This window comes from Syngnathus typhle, linkage group LG2 (genome assembly GCF_033458585.1).
Source record: "Syngnathus typhle isolate RoL2023-S1 ecotype Sweden linkage group LG2, RoL_Styp_1.0, whole genome shotgun sequence".
NCBI lineage: Eukaryota > Metazoa > Chordata > Actinopteri > Syngnathiformes > Syngnathidae > Syngnathus > Syngnathus typhle.
This window is the reverse complement of record NC_083739.1, coordinates 15,820,854-15,844,519: the sequence shown is the minus strand read 5'-3', so window position 1 is coordinate 15,844,519 and position 23,666 is coordinate 15,820,854. Positions and strand designations below refer to the sequence as shown.

Below are 23,666 nucleotides of genomic sequence, written 5' to 3'. Positions count from 1 at the left end.
TACTGTTGTTTCCCGTTTGTGTCCGCACCTCTTGTGCCTTCGTCTATTTCCCCCCGGGTCTCATGTGGAGGCTCACGGTCAGAACCTCTCCCTAGTCTGTTCTTAGTCCGAGGGGAATTTCATTTCCCGCTCGCTGTCCATGAGCCTCTTTCCGCCTGTGTCTTTGTTCGTCTTCCCCCTTCCCTCCAATAAACCCTGGTCCAAACTGCATTTGGTCGCCTTGCTCCACTCATTCCATGACAAACACAGTGCTTCCACACGCTTATTGGGGAAAAAGAAAAAGAAGAAGACAGCCACTGATCTCCAGCAGTGAGAGGCAAAAAGCCTACATGTCTGTGTTTGGTAGGAGAAGAAAATCAACACAACGTGCCCATGCTGCCTTGTCTATGCGCGCGTGTGTGTGTGTGTGTGTCACTCAGACAGGCTCTGCCAAATTAACTGCTCCCCACTTGCTTCAGCTGGAATAAATAAATCCTTCATCTGCGAGTTCCCCCACCTTTCAGGGCAAATTAGAGCTGTTGCATTGGATTCCTGCCCCAAATCCCTCACGCAGCTCTGTTACCACAAGGTAACCTAGTAGCTCTAGAGATCAAATTTACAAGTCAAGTCAAGAAGAAAGGTAATATTTCAAAAGGCGGCCTTATCTGCCCATGTGTTCTTTCAAATAATCCGCCTGCAATATTGCACAGATGCACAACATGCCATCCTTCCATCCATCCTCCTTTGGTGTGACTATAAGCATTCAAAAACAGGTCTTTTACTCCCAGTATTTGTCAAGCCCAGTCCCCAAATGTCGATTCCATTGCAGTACATGAATCACAGCAAGACGCCACCCTCTCAACAGTGACTGATGGGCTCCCCAGAGAATGATCCGCCCTCGAATGATCAGATCAAAAAGCCAATATTCGACAGCTCTTGACAGCATTCGATTGGGGGGGTTGTTGTTGGTGGTGGGGGGCTCATCCTGTACATTATCTAGAAATTCCCAATGGCCCCCACGGCCCTGTCATTAATGTGTGGAAAATTACTTTCCCCCAAATTCCTGCTTAATGTTAAAAGTGTTTGTGGAAATTCTTGTCCTTACTTCTGAAACCAGACCATTCTTTGAGGGTGTGAACTCAAGAAGTAAAAAAAAAAAAAAAAAACTTGAAATGCAATTACAAGTTAGCGGGCCCTCCAAAATCAGCGGCCTTCAACCTCACAAATGGACAGAAACTCCCACTGACGCACTCCAACATCTTGTCCAAAGTCTAAAAGTGAAAGAAAATACTAGTGAACCAGAGAAAGATGCAGACACACACAGAGTCTGCGACACGGCATCCATCACCGACGCTCACACTGACAGTTTTGCCAAAGGGAGCTACAGGAGAGAAGACCGGCAATGTGGGGCTGAGACCTCCCCCTGGATGCTATGTTGACAGGACAGATGAAAAAGGAAGAAGACGGGGCTGGAAAAGACAGAATAATACATATACATGTTGATCCATTGGGGAGACGGAAGGATTTCATCCCGTCAAGCAGACGACTGTTTGCTGAGCCGTTAGAGGACACGTACAGATTATCGGGTATTGGCCATAGCACAAACAATGCATCAAGTGCACTCGATGAATACGTCCAGACAAATAGAGCTGTTTTACAAGCCTTAGCTCCTCTCTCCAGGGTAAGAGAAGAAAAAAAATCCATCTTTAAAAGCCAATCGGAAGGAATCAGGTGTGGACTGAAGCAGGCATACTTATAATCACAGTGGAAAAGTAATAATAAGTCTTGGGTGAGTAATTAAGGCCGGGCTGCAATATACGCTGTTGGTGGCCACTACTCAAGCTTGCAGTTCCATTTTTAAATATAGCGTTCCCACAACATCTGAATCTAGCTATCACCTTGTAGAACAAACAAACTAAGAAAACTTCAAGTGGCCCATCTAATTTATACATAGTGCTGATTGCATATCTTTTTTACTAAGAATAACACAATAATTTAATACCAAAATTAGCAATAATTTATTCAACGATTAGAAACAAAAGGACTGTAACCATATTACACCCAGCCTGAACAAAATTATTCCATGCACTAAAAAGGCACAGTATAGAAGAGAAAAATGATGGCTGCACAACCTCTGACATATTATTTCTATTATTTCCACTATAAGATGATAATGACATAAATAAATCAATAAATGGGTGTAAAATACACAAATCTCAACCACGCATGCTGGCATGGACAAATCATTAAATGAGCTCAACCAACAAACCATATCACATGACCGCCCGCACATTACATCGCTGAAAGCCCGACAAGCCCCCCACCCCACCCCCCCAATCCAGTTATGGTCCATTCAGCTGCTCCTGTCTGTCTGACTTTCTATGGGCTCTAATTAGGCTTGTAAATAATTATTGCAATTAAAGTCTAAAATTAGGAGCAGTGAAACGCCACCATTAGTCCCACAATAAATGCCAGCCCCATTTTGCACAGACCAAGGAAAGGGTGGGAGACAGTTACGGAGGGGAAAAAAAAATACTGTGCCATTAAATAGTCAGACAGACAGAAATTAAGGGGATGGGAAGAGGAGGGTGCATGAAGGTGGCTGACAGACACACAGCTCTTAATTATGAAGCTGATTAATGTGGCAAGATGGATTCTTAGTAAGGGTATATATACACACATACTCTCTTCAATACATTACCCAAGGACGGAAAGTTGACTATTGTGTAACCAGGTGACGCAGTACATACAATTGTGTGTGAGTCTTGGCCACCATAGTAACGCACAACAAAAGTGTCATACAGTCTGAGTGTCAAGTATCCTTTCCCTCGTTAGCCCTTATTATGTCACTCGGAGGTTACTGTGTGTGTGTAATCTCGTGCCCTGAGGTCAGTGCTGATGTAGTGAAGTTCACAGTGACACACATGATGATGAAGCTAATATATAATATCAGATACTTGTCACTTCTATACTACATAATACATCAACTATACACTATATTTCACAAATAGTACAAAAAAGGACAAAAAAATACATGCCAATACGCCACATAGACACTGCATTACATGTCAACGACAGTACAGCACACAACCATAATACGGAGACTACAACACCGCCAAATATACACTACAAATAACAAAAATATTACATGCTGCTCATCAACTACATACAACACAAGCAGATACTGTACTATATTCCACACGACAGGCCAAGTATGTATATATTACATTACATGTAAACAGGACACCATGTACACCATATGCCAAATACATCCCACTACTACACTGCACACCAGGTTTGACTCACCACCAAAGTGTCTTTGGCACCCACGGTCTTGCTATCTCTCAGTCTTGTTAACACCTCCAGTCTTGCTCGTATACAATGTCTGGCGATGGTACAGAGGCTTGCAAATCTACACAGTATTGCTAACACGCAGTCTGAACGATGCTGTCGGCCTTGCTGCAGCCTGCGTTCTGCTACCGCTATATATGCGCTTAATGTCTATTGTTGACCTTGGCTAGTTTACAAGGAAAGTGAAAGAGAAGGCTCAAGATAGGTTGTTGGATGAGTTTCATACAGGCAACTGGGTGCTCAGGTTTCTACCAATTAACTGCCTGATGGGGGGCTGATGGGATGCACTCCCCTCCACTAATGAGGTTAGGATTGGCCACTGGTTACAGGGCAGAAAACCTGATTAGCACTAATCCTGCCTTAAGTCAATTAACAATGCCTACTCATGCAAATGAATCAAGCGCCTTTGTCTGATCGGCCCGCACCCGGGGAACAGAGGCTGACACGCAAACTTGTACAAGACCACTAGGACCCGCACAAAAAGGGGTAGGACGCATGAATCGATCATCATGAAATAAATGACAAGCGGTGCTTGAGCAGACAGACGCTATATGAAAATGAGTGAGGGGCTCTGTGTAAGTGACCTCGCCCACCCTGTGGTGTCCCCCTTCGGTTTGATGAATCGACTCAGCTAGCGGCAAGCTTCCCTTAACCCCTGACCTGATCTATTGTACATACATTAAAGCAGCCATATTGCATTGCAATGACACACAAATTTGAAACTTCGATATTTACAGCAACATTTAGAAATCTTTCATTTCCAGTCTGGAGTTCTTTAAGAGGCTTGGGGTAACACGGTTGAGACAGTGGAACGACTTAAAAAAAAAAAAAAAAGTGCCCTCATTAGAATGAAAAGGCAAATGGTATCATTAATAATAATGGATGAGTGTATCGACGAGGGAATTTGTCCTAATTTGTTCAGGTGTCAATAGCAAGCGAGCCTCCTGTCAGCGAAATTGCGAAAAATCTCGCAGACCACCCTCGATCTTAAAGCACCTGGACAAGGAAGCGGCAGTGCGATTGATTTGCTGAGCCTCGTCTATCACGGCCACCAATCGGATCGCATGCACACGACAACGTTGGGGACTATCAATCAAAGCCGAGACCTGCTGTCACAGAGATTGTTGTCTCTTCCAGAGCAAAGTCAGAAAAGGGCACACTGAGATTGTGCTAGATGACTACGCAAATGGACTTTATATTGGCACATATGAAACATTGCAGCATTTCTTTTGTCTTTAGCAAATTACAAAAAAGTGCACTGGAAAGGCTTTAGCATCACTGCATGTTTGATGTTTTACTCTGCATGGACCTTTTACGAGTTGATCATTTTGGTGCCACAAGCCATGTTTCAAATGAATAAAATGTTATTCATATATTTCTACCTATGTTTTTTTCAAAATGTCAAGTAAATCATCAGCCATAGAGTGGACATACTACGTACATGTGCAACTGTAAGTAAACAACATGGGAACTAGAAAGATCAACATGTACCAGAGTGACTTATGACCCCCGCCACTCCAGCAGAATTCACATTCCACTGACCTCTTTCATACCAAGCACTGCTTCTTTTTTTGTGTGTCTTGGGATGTCAGCTCACTGAAACTCTTGTCAGAACGTGACAGAGGCCAAAGGTCAAAGGCACTGGGCTTGTTCACTCTCTGGCAGCTGAAAACCAGCCACATTGCCCTGGGGCCAGCGCAAGCCAAAGAGGGCAGTCTGTCTGTCCTAAGAGTACCAAGGACAGGCCAAAAACAAGTAGACTGTACCAGCCAGTTTCAATCTAGAATCTGGTTTTCAATCTTGAAATAGGGTCTGGCAGTAAAAAAAAAACATATCTACAGTATGTGGACCATGTGCTGGATTTATCTGTTCAACACCTTATTTTGATTTAGTCCCTATTTCAGATTTGTTTTGACAGCCATGAGTATTTTAAAGTGACACATGTCCAATAGCAGTGTGTTTACTGTTACTCAACACATGAAACAAGCTGCATTCACGTACGTACATGTAGGAAAAAAACTACACAACCGTCAACACCAGGAAAAGGCAACACTGATATGAAAAATAAAATACAGGAATAAATATCTTAGATACCATTTTGTTCATCTGGACTGAGTCACGGACCCATAATTTTAAGTGACAGTAAGCTTGGTATTACGCGGCTGGCTGCCATCTACCATTTCAATCATCTATATACGTACCTGTAGTATACCATATTTAACCTTCTACGCTTCTCCTGAATATTTGTTTTAAAGCAGCTGTTTCTGTGTTGTTTGGGCAGTTGCTATTATGCATATGTCAACAACTGGCATATTCAAATTTCGTTAGGCTAGCATTGATGAGGTATCAGGCAGGCAGGTATCGAATCTGCTTTCGATTCACACTTGGAAATGGCTTGAGTGTGAGGATTTCATTCTTTGTTTTGTAGTTCCGCTGCCTGACAATTGTTAACAAAAAAAAAAAGAAAACTACTGAATTTTGTCACTGGAACAATGTCGTATAAATCTACCCTTGGTTAGGGTTATTGCTGCTTTGAAAGTTTGCTCATTAGAATTCAAGGACAGGCCAAGAAGATTAGAATTTCATCATCTCTCTTTGGTGAATGATTACTGGGTTGGTGGTAAGCAGTTTTGCCTCGAAGAAAAAAGGTCCCTGAGTTTGTATTTCGGCTTAGGATTTTGGTTGTTGACTTTTGCATATTGTGGTACTAATCCATGTATTTGTCTCCAGCAGGTTAAACGACTGTAACAGCCAACTTTTTGAACGAGCTATAAAACAGCCGCTGTACATCCAGAATGATGATGTTTGAGTTGTAACTTGTATCAGGATATCGGAACATATAAGCCCAATGAGTACTCCATTCTTTGCCCTTGCTTAATGTGTATCCATTTGAATCTTCTCAGGCTCTGAGAAACTCTGGTTGTGATCTCCTGCTGTAAGATTTCAACACGGTGAAGTTGCATTTCAGTTATGGGCTGTGTCAATTCTTACAATGATGGAATCCAGGCAGAAAGTGAGAGAGGTAAAGGTACTTTATTCTTTATCCTCACTTCTATTTGAATTAATGAATGTGTAGTTTCTTTTTATGTCATGATTTACTCTGCTTTCTTGTCATTTTGTGTAGATTTAAAAAATTGTGACTTGCCTTGTGTAGGCTACTTGTGCTCTACAAGTAAACATGCCTTGCCTGGCCTATTCTCCTCAAACATTCATTGATGATTATTCCGCATCAGTGGAACGTCATTGTTGATTTTGAATTGTATCCTGGAACACAAGTGTGTTCCGAGGCCATTAATACATACATGACGAGCCGTGCCAGCTATAATCCTGGATAATGTGTGAATGAATTCTGATTCCTCATGCCTTAGTAACCGCTGAACCAATTTCCTTCCAATCTACCCACACCAACCAAACAAAGCTCTTGCGGCATGTGCGTGTGTGTGTGTGTGTGAAGAGTGGGGGGTTCAGAGGAGAGGGAAGGTCGATAAAGGGAGCCCACAGTGAGAATGGCTGGGGAGCTTGAAAGAGGGAATAGGTTGACAAGAAGCTTCATACAAAATGACTAAACCAAAAAAGAAAAAGGAGAGAAACCATGCATGGATTTCAAATTTCACAGCTGAGCACCTGGGAGAAATTGCCATGGTTGGGTGGGGGGAAAAGGTCCTTTATTTTCTGATAATCTTTGAGTAGGAATGTCGGCATTTCATGAAACCAGGTCAGAAAAGGATGGAAATGGTGGGGTGGTTTAATGTGTGCTAAAGAGATTGACAGCAACACATGGATGAGAAAGCCCACCGTGTGGCAACTGTGTCTATATTACAACCCTACTAGGTGTTTTCACTTTCACCATTCAAGCAGAATGCAACTCGGGCATGGGAGCAGTTCTATGAGGCGGGGGGAAACGAAAGTCTGGTCCTCTATCCGGCATCTCAGTGTGAGCACCTCCACAGCGGTGCAACCCTCCCTCTTTGAGATCTGGTGGCCTCTACTCATCTGTGAATTTACCAACAGCAGCTCTAATCCCCTTCTGCACAGAGTGGGCCCACCCACTGTGTAGAATTTATACTAGTCACAAAAATAGAGCTCCCTAAGTCTATTTTACTTTTTTTTTTAAACTTCTTTCTGATATGACCGGCGATTGCTTTGATATACAGGGGCTAACATTGTTCCATGCTTAATGGCATTTAAGAATTGTAAAATGCTTCACAGTTAAATCTCACAGTTAAGAAAAACCTTTATTTCAGCCAAAGTTTGACCCTAGACCGATTATTTTTATTTACATTATCCCCTAGTGGGGGAAAAGGCTTCAATTACTCAGTCCACAGCCAAGACTGCAACTTATTTTAAAACATTGGAAAAAATAAAATATCCTTCACACCAATAACTGAGCTTTATTAAGACTGTGCTTCAAAAACCTTACGGTCCATCCTTCGTGTACCACTTCAAAATCCTTTCAGATGTAAAATTTCATCATGAATAATACATCACAGACTTGGCTCGCCGCACTCGCCGCTGACCAAAGCAACTGACACTTAACACACTCACTGATTATTCTCCACCGTGTGCGATTTGCCTGCAGCCATGAAAGCAGAGAACAGTCACCACAAAAGGGAACAAAAAATCTCATAGACATATTGACAATCAAAAGTCCGATAGAAAGAGAGCAGGAGTAACTGGCGCTATTTATCCCAACAGGCTGCATTGTACTGAACAACAAAAGAGCCAAGTGGTTCTTGTGCTGTCTGCAATGTAAAGTAATGAATAAAATTCAATTTAATATTGGATGGCAAATGCCCAAACCAGTAGTTGGCAGTGTAACTGCACGCCAATTGTGATTAAATGCTGACTATGCAACAATGATTTTCATTTTCAGTGGCCATGGTTCTTGTTGGCTCTTTGGCTACAAATTTGCATTAAATCACAAATCCCTGTCCCTCTTTTTAGTTCCCGTTCACTGGAGAGCTGTTGTAGATGTGAGAGTTGTAATCTTTGGTTAGCTTGTGGAGTGTGGCGCCGGGCACTGACTGCTTTTTGTTGATTGATCGATTGACAGTCAAAATAGTCCCTTGTGTGTTAGGATGGACTACAATGGAAATAAGATTCTAGATTGTAATGGTAATTGAACTCTATTGTACCTTTTAGTGGAAATGAAGATTAACGATATAAAATTTGCTTGAACAGAGGCTAATAATCACGTGACAAAACATTCTATAAAATCATTTGAAATCTGTTAGTCTCATGTGTGCGAGCTGGTGCACTGTGTCGGTATCTATGCAAATGAAAACAGAGGGCCATGTGGTTTGTGGTTGGTGTGTGATGTTGAGGCACAAAACACACACAAGCAGGATTGAGAAGTGAGTGTGAATATTTCTCTCTCTTTTCCTCTCGGTCTCTTTCTGTACCAAGTCCTTCCTACGGAGAGACCCTCTTTGTTATTCCGAGTAGGAAATGCAACTGGAGCCAAAATCTGTCCTGCTTTGTGTTTGATATCATCCCTGCTTTGTTCTCGCCGCCTCCCCTCAGCAAGCACTTGGCCTCGCTCGCTGGCTCGCTGGCTCGCTCAGAAAAATGATGGTGGTCGTGATGTGGTCCTGGATGCCAGACTTCTTCTCGCGTTGCTGTCTGACATTTGACATCACTAGTCTGAAATTTAAGATTATGGAACTGACTCATTCGTATCACCCATCATGTTTTTATAGACAAGCTGATATAAAGTCTGCCAAGTGAATCGATGCATTCATCCATCCAGTTTTCATATCATGTACATATGTGGTCACGGCGGAGTTGGAACCTCTCCATGCTGATTTATGCAGATGACCTTTCGCCTTCACAACAGCATTGAGTGGGAACTGAACCCATGTTGCCTGCATGGTGACAGTAACAAATAAACAGTGCCAGCCTCAACACGTTTGCTAAATTGGCAAACAGAAAATAAATTGGGAACTTATGGAATGACAAACAAAACAAAATTCAGTGTGGAGTATTCTGAAACTAAATTATGAAAAATATTTTTAAATATAGCAGTATTGTGCAAGAGTGACTGTAACCAGACTACTTGTATATGTTCATATTCCTTCATAAATATCAGATGACTGGCAATAATTAAATAAACATTACGCATCTGTATATATGTATGTGAGTAGATAGATAGATAGATAGATAGATAGATAGATAGATAGATAGATAGATAGATAGATAGATAGATAGATAGATAGATAGATAGATAGATAGATAGATAGATAGATAGATAGATAGATAGATAGATAGATAGATAGATAGATAGATAGATAGATAGATAGATAGATAGATAGATAGATAGATAGATAGATAGATAGATAGATAGATAGATAGATAGATAGATAGATAGATAGATAGATAGATAGATAGATAGATAGATAGATAGATAGATAGATAGATAGATAGATAGATAGATAGATAGATAGATAGATAGATAGATAGATAGATAGATAGATAGATAGATAGATAGATAGATAGATAGATAGATAGATACAGAATAGATACACAATAGATACACAATAGATACACAATAGATACACAATAGATACACAATAGATACACAATAGATACACAATAGATACACAATAGATACACACGCATATACACACGCACGAGCACACACAAATTGATATATGCACATCCTGATATTGGACATTGATAGCAATACTGCCAGTAAAAGCACATGAAAAAAACAGTAGTTGTTTAAAACAATATAATCATAAGCTGTCTGTCTGGAGCAACGCTTGAGTGGTACCCTTGAACACAAGCCTGAACTATATGCGTACGTTTGTCTGCTTCTGGAGAACAAGTCTGGCAGAGGGAGCGTATGTGATGAATGCTAATGCCACATCGCTTCTCATTCACACCACTCGCACTTAGCGACTTCACATCAAAAGCTTGTTTCATCTGCCGAATAGACGGGAATAAAGGATTTTGTAAATATGGAATAAGACTTTAGAGTCAAACTTGTCTTTGTTTGGGAACCTGTCATGCCGTTGGATACACGAACCGGAATGCCTGCACCTTTAATGACCTAGCTTTTTAACGTTTAAATGGAGGTAAATGCTCGGGAAAATATCTTGCCACCTCCCAAGATGGTGTAGAAACCACATGCAGGGCAGCAATAGGTATTCTAATTGTATGATATTGGGAACCGGAATGTCACAGTTCAAGTCCCGCTGTGGATTTGGAGAGACGCTAGTGTGATTACTGTTGAGGTGCCCTTGAGCAAAGCACAGACACCAAAGCTCAAGCAGTACTGCACAGTTCGTGTGCCGCTTCTATACAATTATTAGATTATTATTAAGTGGAAACCAGTGCAAAGCAACATTTGGGATCTCGCGTGAGGACTTGCGGTTTCATCCGACCAGAAGTTTGCTTTTGTTCACATGAATGGCTGGATAGTTTCTCTGCTGTTGCAACACTTCCTCATGGCTGAGTTTGCATTGCTATGCTCGCAGTGTCGCCTTCAGGCTTTACCTTCACTTGCGCTGCTCCAATATCAAGTCGGATGCATGCATTCGACCACAACTTCATCACAGATATAATGCAAAGCCTGACGTGCAAATAAACTTGTGTTGCATAATGCGGAAATCTAACCCATCAAGCTGCTTGTGTGTGTGTGTGTGGTGGGGGGGGGGGTTACTGATGGAAAAACTGCTGATGGAAAGAGGTAAAATTGTTAGCTGGTTCTGATATACATAACCGCTGGAATGTGAACAAGAGCCACGCTAACCATGCTAATCTCTTTATATCCATCCATCCGTTTTCTATCCTGCTTTCAAAACTTTATTGTTGTCAGTTGTGTTAATAGGGTCGTGTCATTTGAAACACACTCCACTGCTGACATTTCTGACATATGAAAAACCATGAATTTTTTAGATTAAATACCTGCATTGTCACTAATCCAGCTGCCCCATTTCATTAGCTGTCCTTAGCTGTCATTGTGGGCAACACATTCATTCTATCCAACATCACATTTGAACTGCTCCACCCATGCAGTGGCACACATACAGTCAGCAAAAACAAACACTAGTGCAACCTTCAAATTTATGGCTGTAAAACCAAAAGTCTTCCTCAGCAAGCGTGAATCAAAGCGATTCAAGGTGCAAATTTGTTTGTTCAGGTCAGAAGCGACGCGGTTTGCATCTGAGCTGCCGCGGATGAGATTCAACGTGACACTTTTATTTTTACACTCCTAGCAGGCAAACACTGACTAAAACAAAGCTGTGTGTTTTTTTCAGTGTGAAATCTTTTTTTTTTGTGCGAAATAAAACAAATCACACACCCCACAGCTATTTGTGTCAGTCGCTTATCTCCCGGGAAATGATGAAGCAGTGGAAGTGGAAAGTGCCACTGCCATGCGCTAACCTGTTTGCTCTGGGCGGTTGCTTGCTACATGAAGACGATCTCTCTCTGTCTATATCCATAATTTGACCATCAGCCTGTCCACTACACTCATAATGCAAACATCCTTAATATAGACCCAAAAGGTAAACTCTGCCTGTCTAATCACATGTTATTAACATTTGTGTGATCAATCACCCTTGCACTGTCACCTCTCGCCACGTCTGTCTCGTGTCAGTAATGGGTTGCTCTTCACCGGATGTTGCTGTGTCGCTTGATAAGACGAGTACACGGGCGACCTTAACGGCCCCTTTCACAATCATCCCTCTTTCTCTCATCAGGCTCTGTGACGTAGTCACCCTTCATTTCTGTTGTCGCTCTCTTTCTTCACTCGTCTTCCTCATCTTTTTCTTTCTTCCAGCCTGCCCTCATTGTTCGCCTTCATTATCAAATGCTGCCACAATGTCCCCTGCTGTGCCACCCAGGTTATTTATAGCCGATTTGTACCCATGTTGTTAGGGGAGGCCAAGGCGGTATCCGTTTCCTGCTCGCACTTTTTACTAAGATGCGAGCAAAGACGGCTGCGAGTTTGCGCCACTTACTTGTCTCTCAGACATGACGAAAAGGTAAGCGCGGTCAAGGGAGAACGCCATGTCTCGGAGAATGGTGCTGCCGTCTTTCATGATGGACACCGTCTCGTACTGGACACCTCCATGAGGAGGGCCGTCAATGCGAATCTGAGGAGAAAGACAATGAAGAGCATTAAGGACACGGACGGCCTAAAAAGTGTACCCCGTGCACTGCAGCAGTCATCTGTCAAATGTCATTTGTCAAATGTCAAATGTCAAGCTAATTATAGCAATAGTACAGAGGAGCTCTTTCTTTGACATTGAGCAGAGAGGTTGTAAAAAAATCTTGAAAATTGGAACTTTGAGAGGAATGACAAGCAATTTGAAGTGCTTTGGCCTTGACAAATAAAAATGCATGAGGATTCCTTTGCCTTGAGACGACCTACGCTGGCTTGGTTACATATCAACCACCAAGAAGTCCCAGAACATTTTAAGATCACGTGCTGCTGCGTATTCCGATACAACTTTTTCATGTTCGATACAATACCGATACTGTACTGTCAGAAACAGTCTGATATGATATCAGTAGGGAATATACATTATTATTATTATTTTTTTGGTATGCACTTAATCTACTAGGTCAAAGCCAATCCAATTTGTATGCACTTTAAAGGGTGTGTCAAATGTTGGAAGTGTCCTGATCAAGTGATACTATTCAAACAAAGAACAATAGTCAGCAACAGTAGATATGAGAAAATATGGCCCAATAATCCAAATATTTGGGTTGCATAAATCCAAACTCATGCTAGGTCCAGACATTGCTGGATAGAAGAGCAGGGGCAGAATCTGGAATGGACTGCTTGTAAATCAATGCTAAAATCATAAGAGGAGATCGATATATACCAAAGGTTTTTTGGGCTGATGTCAAACTGACATCAAATATCATTATCAGATCGGGACCCCCTTAGATACTAGTAAGTACAAAGGTGACAATAAAAGTCCTTGTTTCACTTCACTGCTGACATTATCTAAGTCTTTTTTTTTGCCATTTGAAGTCAGTAAGCTGACCTCTCCACACCAAGGAAACTAAAGCTCCAAAGAAGTGAGTCGAGATAGTAGGATGCAATGGAAAATATAGATTTTCCATCAACTATCATGTTCATAATAAATGAAAAGAAAAGGGGGGCTCGTTCTAGCATATAGGAACCCATCATATATACCGCATGATACACTGCCAAGAAACATCTACAAATCTTGTTTGCTAACACCACCCACATTAACAAATAAGCAAATTGTATTCCTCATCTTATTCTACACAGGCAATGTTTGTAAGAAAAAAACGTTTTTTTTCTGTTTGATTGCACTGATTAGCAGAATATCTGAGAGTGCCAAGATATGTTTAATCTACTTAATTAGTACTCCACATTGTCAAAAGCCCGAAAGGCATCAACAGTAGCCAAGTTAAAGCTCCGGGATTGTTTTTTTTTTTCCTTGTGTGTGCGCGTGTGCCTGTTTGCGTGTGCTTGCTTTTAAAATGCGCTTGCTTTTAAAATGCGCTCTCGTCTGCTGTTGCAAAAGTGAAACTAAAGATTGCAAAGGGTGGGGGAACTGTCTCCATCTGCAGAGTCTGTCAACGGTCTTTAAATCTTGTAAAGAAAGAGCAGCGAGGCGGTAGGTGGGGGGCAGTTTTATGCTTGGTGCGCATTCACTTTTTCTTTTAGTGATTTACTCTCAAGGAGGAGGTGACTGGCTGACCCCTGCAATGCAGGATGGGGTTACCACTAAATTATTAGCTGATATTATTAGGCCTTTGAGAAATCTTAGCTCTGTTTGTCTTCCATCGGCCTGATGGATGATGGCCTAGCCCCAATAAAACTTGGAACTACAGGCTAAGTTACCACAAAAACAGTGGGAATAGCCATGCCATATAACCCCCACCCCTACCCCCACAGACTCACGTAACCGGATACCAGCACAGTTCCCAAACGCGATGGACGAATGTAAATCTTGAAGGGCAACACGAGGTTTCCGACGCATACGCGATGTCTCTTCACGTGAAATATCGCCGGCCCTTCCCTCCCCCGTGAAAGCTGATGGCTCTATCATTCGACTATGGCCGCCAGCCTCCCTCCGCCTGAACGTTCATCCATCTATTTAGATGCTCACAGCATCAGAAAGCAGGCCGAAACTCAATAAAGCATCACAGAGGGGAACGTCAAGGTCGTAAGTCAGTCAAGAGACGATGCAGCGGGAGGGTGGGAGCACTTTTGTGTATTTACTTTCATTGTATTTACACTTTTGTATTTATTTTCACAATAGCATCACTGAACGCGTCCACCAGACTCATAACGGCAGTTTCCATCTGTTCATAATGCTCCATCAACCAGGAAGTAGTCTGCTGACTATGAAAAATCCCAACGCTATAAAACAATACGACGTGTGAAAACCATATGTGTGTGAACACTGTGGCCGTGCGGGGGGGGGCGGGGTCATGGGAGCGCCATCTTGTCCATAAAGCATGTCCGACATGGCTAAAGTGTGCGTACATTGTAGGAGCAGAAATGTGTGTCCTTGTAAGCCGGCACCAAGGATCACAATTCACCTGACCTTCAAACCCCAGGCACCCCCACAGTGAATTTCAAGTTTATCAGTTACACACACACGCACACACACACAGACTGATGATGATTAGTCATATTAAATGAAAAGTTGGTTGTGGCACTTACGATGCTTCTATACAGGGACTCCTGCTAAAGTGACATTATTATATCCACCCCATCATAATATTTTTTACATTCTGTTTTGATTTATTGGAGAATAAAGCTTTTATTTTTCTCATTTTATTTCTAGCTTGTTTGTGGAATGCTTTAATGTGAATAAAACTGTAGGAAAGGAAAGTTTTTAGACACCTACGGACTCTTGTGGTACTTTGCCTGGCCTTGACCAATTCATACACCCACATCCAGTGGCTATTCATAATACCAAGTTGATCTTTTATAGTAACTGTAATTTATGGAAAAAACGTTTCATTCACACAGACACAAACACATACCAACGGCCATGCGGGCATATTTGTAGCATGTGAAGCCGTTCCACAGGACCACCTCTGGGTGGGCGAAAGAGGCGTGCAAGGGGAAAATGGAAACGGAGGAACCAATGTTTACTGGACTATTGGACCAAAAATAATTCAGTGCAAAACACACTCTTAACCACACCACTTTACTCTCATGCTACCATCTTGTAGTACCTGTGTAAGTGAATCCAGTGCCAAAAAAACCCTCCATTAACTGTACCTCAAACTATCTCCTCTCCGCCCCATTAGGCTTTATTTTACACGCTGGGTGTCAAGGTTGTTTTTTCTGTCGTCCCGCCCCTCTGCTTTGGGAGAACACAACCCCAAAGAGCCACCCAACGTGTTGCGAGGTGATCCCCCATGAGCCTCATACACTACGGCCATTAGCCAGTGTATTAGCCAGTGACTTTTTACAGAGCACTCAAAAGTCTAGAAGGACATAAAATATCATGTTTCGCTTCTATTGACCACGGAGACTGTGAGATTACTTTAGATTGGATCCCTCACTTGCTGCATGACAAGAATTAGTAATCAGGAGTTAGGTGAAGTGACCTGACTCACATCCAAAGAAGCTTTCACACTAAGTGAACTGTTTCTGTTGGTAACAGCGGTTAAGGACTCTTTACAACTTTTGTTGTTAACACTTTCAATGCCTAGAGAGACCAAAGAGAGAAAGAACCTATTGAGTGTCAGCCAATTTAGAGCATTCCGACTGATCTTTCAATGCTTACAGAATGTTGTGTTTTATGACTATGTAAATGAATGAAAGGTTAGACCCAGTCAGTCAGGGCACCACTGTGCCACCCAGCATACATACAGATCAGATCAGAAAAATCTTTGCCGCAGGCTTGAGGTCACAAAAACCAACTAGTCAAAGTGCATCGGGTTTCTCGATCATGTGATTTTTGTCATTTCTTTTAGCGATATTTTGATAACACTGATAACCGTGCTACAGTCAGTTGTATGGCAGACAAGAAGCGGTTGGGGGGGCCAATGGGATGGGCAGCAGGAAAGCCATGGCAGCGCCATCAGAGGCACCCTCCTTGTGGCTACAGGCGGCAGAGCCAGAGGGGTGCTTTTGATCAGAGTATGTAAGCACCCCGCCGAACCGTTTGAAGGTTGACCAAACTCCAATTCCGATTGGCCTTCGCTCACATTCCATTTCCGCTCCCTCTGCCCTTGCCCGTTTTGAACAGGCAGCCAGATTGTGATTCCCCCACTGTGTGAAGCAATTTGCTGAGTGCAAAGCAATAAATAAAAGCAAAAGTAGCGGTGCCTTGAAATGCATGTCTGCATTTTGCATCGTGGAGGCTGCCACTCTCAGATAAAAAGAAAATAACCTGCGGCAAGCAAATGTATTCCATTTATTCAAATGTAAATAACAGTGTAGATGTGAGACTGATTGAGCTTTTCAAGAAGTTTCTTATTACTTATGATTCGTTTTCGGGACGCTTGGCTGATGTTGCAGCTTGGCTGAGTGGATACTTTTCTTCGTTTGTGAAGAATATTTCTGCTTTAACAACCACGGCTGCTCACCATTACCTAAAGCGATGTTTGCTTTTCAGATTCGGAAAAATCTATTTTCTCACCTCGGCCTTGAGGAAGGTTAGCTTTTTTGCAAGTGGATGCTGGTGGACGTGGGTGGCTGCCAACATTAACACAGTCATCTGAAGGAGGCGAGCACTCGGCCACCGGCTTTTGGCTACTCAAGCGGATTGTAACCCGCAAAAGGTTAACCACAATCAAACAACGATATAGAGGACATTCAACATTGACACCTCACACCAGGAAGTAAGAAAAGCAAAGACAGAAAAACCTGTAATTTGTCCTAGAATAGTACAGACAGTATACTGTACATGGTAAACAGTGGAAGCTTGAATGTCGCCCAGCGAGGATGACGCGTTGAAACTGCTGCCTTACATGATGAACCATGAGCAGCTTAGTAACCATCTAAGTCAGGGGAGCGGATTCTGGCCCGCAGTGTAATTATATTTGGCCCGCGAAAAAATCGCAACTAAATATGAAGAAGAGTAAAGTTTTTGACGTGGAGGCGGTGTTAACAAAGTTCTTATTCAGAGGTGTAAATAAAGGGCAGCAGTAGTCGGTGAGGCTGTTAGACACCTCAAAAAATTATATTTTTTATACTATACGTATCATTATTAATTTCCGGTGTTACAGCTACATTTAGGCAAAATTGTGATTTTACTTGTGAGTTTCCTTTGTGATTTTGTGAGTTCAATTACCATTAGAGACTTTTGCCGTTTCCTCTCCACTTCATAAAGGCCATTCTTAATTTTTAACTTCAAAATCTATTTTAAATTCAAACAGTCAGGACCACCACTGTGGAATTGATTATATTCTGTGTTCCACTATACTACTTTAGAATCTGGGTAAAAAAAAATCCCACTCCCACGAATGGCGGCAACCATATCGCCTGCATTGGCACTAATCCAGTTCAGCCATTTTAGGTGTCAATGTGAGAGACATTTGCCTTATCTTCCCAATCCCACACACTGGATTACTGTATACTTTGTAAAAGAACACAGCTTTTTCTTTTTTTCCTCTCAATGCACGGACACCCGGCACTTACAGTATCCAAAAGAAGAGGCTTAGCTGAGGAAAACGTCTCGTTTATAAAGCCGAGTGATGTTGTGAAGCTTGTGAAATGGACAGGTCAGAAGGATTTGGAGCAATCACAATAACTGCGCCTTACCGAGCACTTCCAAAGAGTTTGTCCGTAGCAATTGTGCCCAGCCATAGTAAAAGACAGTGAATGTGATGGCTAGTTATAGGGTCTGTAAAGTGCTTTGTTACGGCGGCAGCTGTGGTGAAAGCGCTATCGAAACAAAAATTGTATTGTAGATTGACAACCTGCAGGAGATTGACAAGTGCCAAAGTGGTGACAGCTTTGAGGAGTCTGTATTTTCACTTAGATAAAAGGTTGCTATCTTGACCATAATGTAATTCAACAAATGTAAAATAATGTAAAAAAACAACAACCTGACATCCGCTGTTTAACTCTCTAGATGGTTTGTCTTATTGAGTGACGTAGACGCGACTAAAAACCTCTGATAGGCAAAAATTGACTCACGATTGATTTTACACCTCAGCTATGCACAAAGTATAGTTTTGTAACCGAAGGTTGGGTGTTTCAATGGCGGTGACTGTGTGTGTGTGTTTGTGTGACAATGCCACCGAAGGTTTGCATCAAACTGTTAGGGGAGCTGGTAGGCAACTTGTCAGTCCACCCTGCTGGGAGCCGCAAACAGTGACAGATGACAGCATGTTGTATGGGTACTGATTCCACCTTTGACTTAACTACCACAGGACCTGATAATACTAAACATCTGTTAAAGTGTTCATGCTTAGGGAAATTCCCCAAAATGCCTGATGGTACGTAATAATAGCTTGAACTAAATATTCAAAGACTTTTAAACCAGTACAATATTGCACATAAATATTTCGACCCGGTCAACATACATTTTTAGAGATATATGTTTTGCTGCAATAATAATCATGATAATAATAATATAATAAATTATATATATATATTTTATATAATTGTGCACTACTGATGATAATAATAATAATAATAATAATAATAATAATAATAATAATAATAATAATAATAATAATAATAATAATAATAATAATAATAATAATAATAATAATAATAATAATAATAATAATAATAACGTATCTGACATAAAAGGAATTGTGGAATCATTAGGCAAGTGGAATCATTAGCCAAGCAAACAACCCTATAGTCATAGGTAACCGCAACGTACTATGTGGAGATAAATGTGGTTTCTATTATGAATATGGGATTCATAACAATAGTTTCATCAACCTTTTGACATAAAACATTATGGAAAATATCATTTTTGGCTGATGGTGCAGTAACATCTGTTGCTATAAATACATGCGTTTACAAACACTCAACAAATCTCAACTGGATACAATGGATAAAATGATTTTTTTAGAATGCAGAAGCATAAAATGCTAACTAGCATCTAATCACCTGACAGAACCTGATAGTTACAATGTACCAAGCACACACAGACATGCCTTCAAATGTACCTATTGTATTTCTTGACTTCAGATGGACTAAAATACAGATTACGGCCGCTTCTTGTGTGTCTTTCTTTCTTTTTCCTTCACAGCAAAGTCTCGCTCTGTCTCGATAACGCATCTAATCCATCACCGCTGTCAGCTTGAAGAATTTGTGTGTCAGTAGGGAATACTGTGCAGAATTGCGCTGTGCGTGTGTGTGCGTGTGTGTGTGTGTGAGATGCTTCGAACGAGCACAGCATTTCTGTAGTGCAAGATACGATCCCCATAAGTCATATGTTAGCCTGCTTCTGATTGGAGAGGCTTGTACGTGGTGATACAAGGAAGAAACATGGGGGTGCGGAGAGAGCAAAGACAGTAAAGGGTGAATAACAGTGCATACAAAAACATCTCTTTGACCTTTTCTTTGTGCACCCCAAGAACACCTTCACTATTTTTTCCAATCCCAACAAAATATTACAGAGAACAACGTTGTCATAATTTGAAGCCAGTGTCCATTGTAAAGCCAAACTAAAACAGCATTTTTTATTTAAAAAACAAACAAAAAAACAATCAAAATTCACAACAAAGCTGGAAAATGAATTAAAACTAACTAAACCGAGTCGAAAATAAAATAGAATGGAAAATCCCAAACTATTATAACCCTGGTCTAATAAGGAGGGTTGTAATTTGTCTTGGTCTGAATCAACACTCGAGCATAATAATTCTCTTCTTAACAAATTCCAAGGCCACTATATCTACTGAAATGACCTTTAGTCAATACCAAGTAATTACTTCATATTTTTGGCCAGGCAACATAAAGCTTATCGATTTGCCTCCAAGCTTTACGCACAAGGTCTTTAACCTACTTTACATCTTTGCTCATGAATGCCAGATTGGAAGACAAGACTCTGTAGCCAAGTAATCACATGTGATGACCTTTTGCTTTTTGTATTGATTTCCGTCAGTATCAGAACACATCAGCTTAAAAGGATAAATTGGCTTTTTTAATACAGTACAGTGTATTTCAACCTTTTAGGAACTCAAAGGGCTTTAACAGTGTCCTCCACTTTACAAATTAAGCCCGTTTATAGCCAGGGCTTTTGCGATTGTGAGTTGTCAGGCGGGCGGGCGGAGGATGATCAGATGGAATAACCACTGATTGCATACAATTCAATCGGGCCTGATTGCCCATGAAAGTGTTGATGCATCAAGAGCTGTTGGTGCAGAAAATGACACAAGTGATAGGGAAAGATAATTGCGTTAATGTTGCTATTAAAAGTAGCATTCAGAGTTCACAGATGGACAAAACGTTATTTTTATTGATTAGAGTGATTGCCAATGGTATGAAATGTGCATTACCGTGACCTGTGGGACTTAACTAGACCATCAACTTGAAAAACCATAAACTAGTTCAATGTGTTGGAATTTCAAAACAATATTTCTAAAACTGTACAGCTTTATGAAATTATGCAATTAAATCAAACAAATAATCAAAACAACCAAATAATGTCGTAATATTAACTGGTGAACAGTGGAGAATGTTTACCCTTAACCCTGAAGGGAAACGCTTTAGTCCAGGGGTTGCCAACCTTTTGGAAGCTGAGAGCTACTGGATTCGGAAAGGCTATGAGTTTGATATATACTTTTGAAATAGATAGTGTGTTAACACTACCTTTAATAATGACATTATTGGGGCCTGACTTTCTGTATTTAAATGGCCAACATGAATAGAATAGACCAATATCTGCCCCCCCAACCAAATTTATTCCATCCATCCATTTTCTATACTACACAGGATTGCAGAAGAAAGGGGGGCTACAAGCTGCAAGTTATGAGCCAACTCAAACCGCGTTAGCCAATCCGCTTCTACAAATATCCTCTGGAACAAAGTCTCACCAAGGCTTGACGAGCAGCCATCTACATCATGTCCACAAGCCATTCAATTCCATTTGAGCGCTGTAATGTTGCCGTCGGTGCCGTAACTTACAACCTAAAACGTGATTACACCAGCACTTTCTCTTCACTTGCAGCCCCCACTCCCCCGCCTCCTCCCCAATATCCCGTCGACTCAAAATCAGAAACCACGGAAGCCATGTTTGGATGAAAACAGGCCTGAATAGTAGTCAGTCCAAACACAGACATTACAACATCGCAGCAGAAGAATGAAGCACCATGTGAGGTCTATATTTAGCTCCAAACACCTACCAGAGGGCCATGTGCTCGTGATGGATGCGGGCCAAGGAGTTCCATGGGGAGAGAAAACGGATGGCTAGAGTTCCTCTTTAGTATTCAAAAGTGTCTGGATGGAGAAGCAACTCTATGTATAGTGTGCCGTATGTAAACAGATGAGGCCGCAATATGGTTGTAATATCCAGTCGAGGACAAGGGTTGCGAAAAGAACATTAAAATGCCACTACTGCTATAATAAATACAATGTTTTGGTAACTAAGTATAATTCAAATCTGTATCATAACCTAGTTCTATGTTAATTTGGACCAAATAAAGTCATTTTTGCAATAAATATCCCAATATAAATTAAGATTAAAATACAATATATTATAGTGTATAATTAGAAAAAGTAAAATTTTGTATCAGTCGCTATGAGACAAAAATGACAGAAGTATAGAGCAAGGATTAATAGTTTCAAGTTTGTCAATAAACCCTATTTATCTTAGATTGGATTTCAGGCTGGACATTTTTAAATGTGTAGGAATGCTACACGACAGCTATTTCATACAAAATAGTCAGCTGAAATTCACAGCAAAAAGAAACACAAGCATAATGTCGTCATACCTGTACGATCTTGAATAATGTCACTGTATATTTCATGTAGCGTTTGATATAACTATTAAGGAACAATTCCCCTGGCTGATGAGCGAGTGGTTGATTAACTTTAGATCGCTTGAAGCCTTCGACAGCCAATGATGTCTTTCTTCATCAAGGCTGTGATAATGTAGGTCATCTTTTATAAAAACTCCTGCAAGCGCGTATGTTCTCCATATTCCTCCTTAGGAAGACCAAAGGGTGCGGATGGGGAAAAGCATCACTGCCGGAAATATGGATAGGCAGGGAGACAGAATAAACCTCTTAACTAGGTATATTTTATGTATGTCTGGTGCCATATTTGCACTGTTACATTGTCATTGAGTTAGCTTGGTACAAGCCGTTTGCGCAGACTATTTTTTAGCTTTAGTCCTGACCGTGGAAACAACATTTTCATAGCTCAGAGTTGTCAGATTTTGGAGCCGGGCCAACCTGAATGCCTTACTTATCCTGACCCAGAATGACATCATGATAACAACATAATATGCGTTAAATAAACTAATGCCTGCACTATCCTTAGTCCAATGCATACCACAACAGAACAGCACAGATGGCGATGTCACAACCTTTTGCCTCTTGCCTTAAGAACTCGACTACCTTTTGATAAGCCCATTGAGACTGGGATAAGAAAAAACAACACTGGTGAACCTCTCACCTTGTTAAGCAGCAAAAGCACTGTAAGAGGGGACAAGAAAGTGAGATGAACTGCGGGGGGGGGCCTGGTTATCCAATCAGACCTTTGCAAGGCCACGATCGGGGATAGCCTGTATTGTCTGACCCCATTCAACATGCTTTCAGAAAAGCAGACCAACCCCTCTGGAGGTTGTCATGGTAACCTGTGCTAATATGATCAGTGGGGAACCATCTGAAAATGGGTATCACTGGACTGTCTGAGTGTCACTGCTTTTGATAGATAGACAGAGCGACAGACCCCAACACAGACTGACAGATCGCTTAAAAAAGTGGGATATTTTGATAATGAAGCATTTTGTTTGTAGAATTCAAGCATGTCGAGTTGATACTGCGGAATGCATATTTCGATGATTAATCAATATGAGTATAATTTTTTTGTGCACTCACTGATACTGATACCGTTAGTACATTTGACATTTGAATTACATTTAACATAATGACAAAAGATTATGAAAAATTATCTTTCTCTGTGACGTAGGAGAAATTTAAAATAAGGCTGGTATTCATTTTATAATCTCACAATTGACTCACAGTGGAGGAATACACACTGTGGATAGATGATGAGCATACAAAGAGTCTGATTGAGCCAAATAAGGACTGCGCATGTTAGTGTGCGAGTTAGCCACTCTATGAATCTCCTCTAAAGCTTTTTAAAATTGCTCAACAATCTTGTGCCAGAATTCAATGCCAGCCTCGATCTGGCAAGAATAGAGCAAACCAGTTAAAGTATGCTAATTTGGTGGCACTAAATACACTGCTTC

General features: G+C 41.2%; 1 protein-coding gene across 2 annotated transcripts in view; it reads right to left on the bottom strand.

Moving 5' to 3' along the window:
- The window catches only part of plxna2 (plexin A2), a 139,694-nt gene that overhangs the window by 63,992 nt on the left and 52,036 nt on the right, over positions 1-23,666 (bottom strand). For both annotated transcript variants that reach the window (XM_061272117.1, XM_061272119.1), the window contains one exon: positions 12,297-12,431. In XM_061272117.1, coding sequence (XP_061128101.1) covers positions 12,297-12,431 — 135 coding nt within the window. The remainder of the gene's footprint in view (positions 1-12,296; positions 12,432-23,666) is intronic.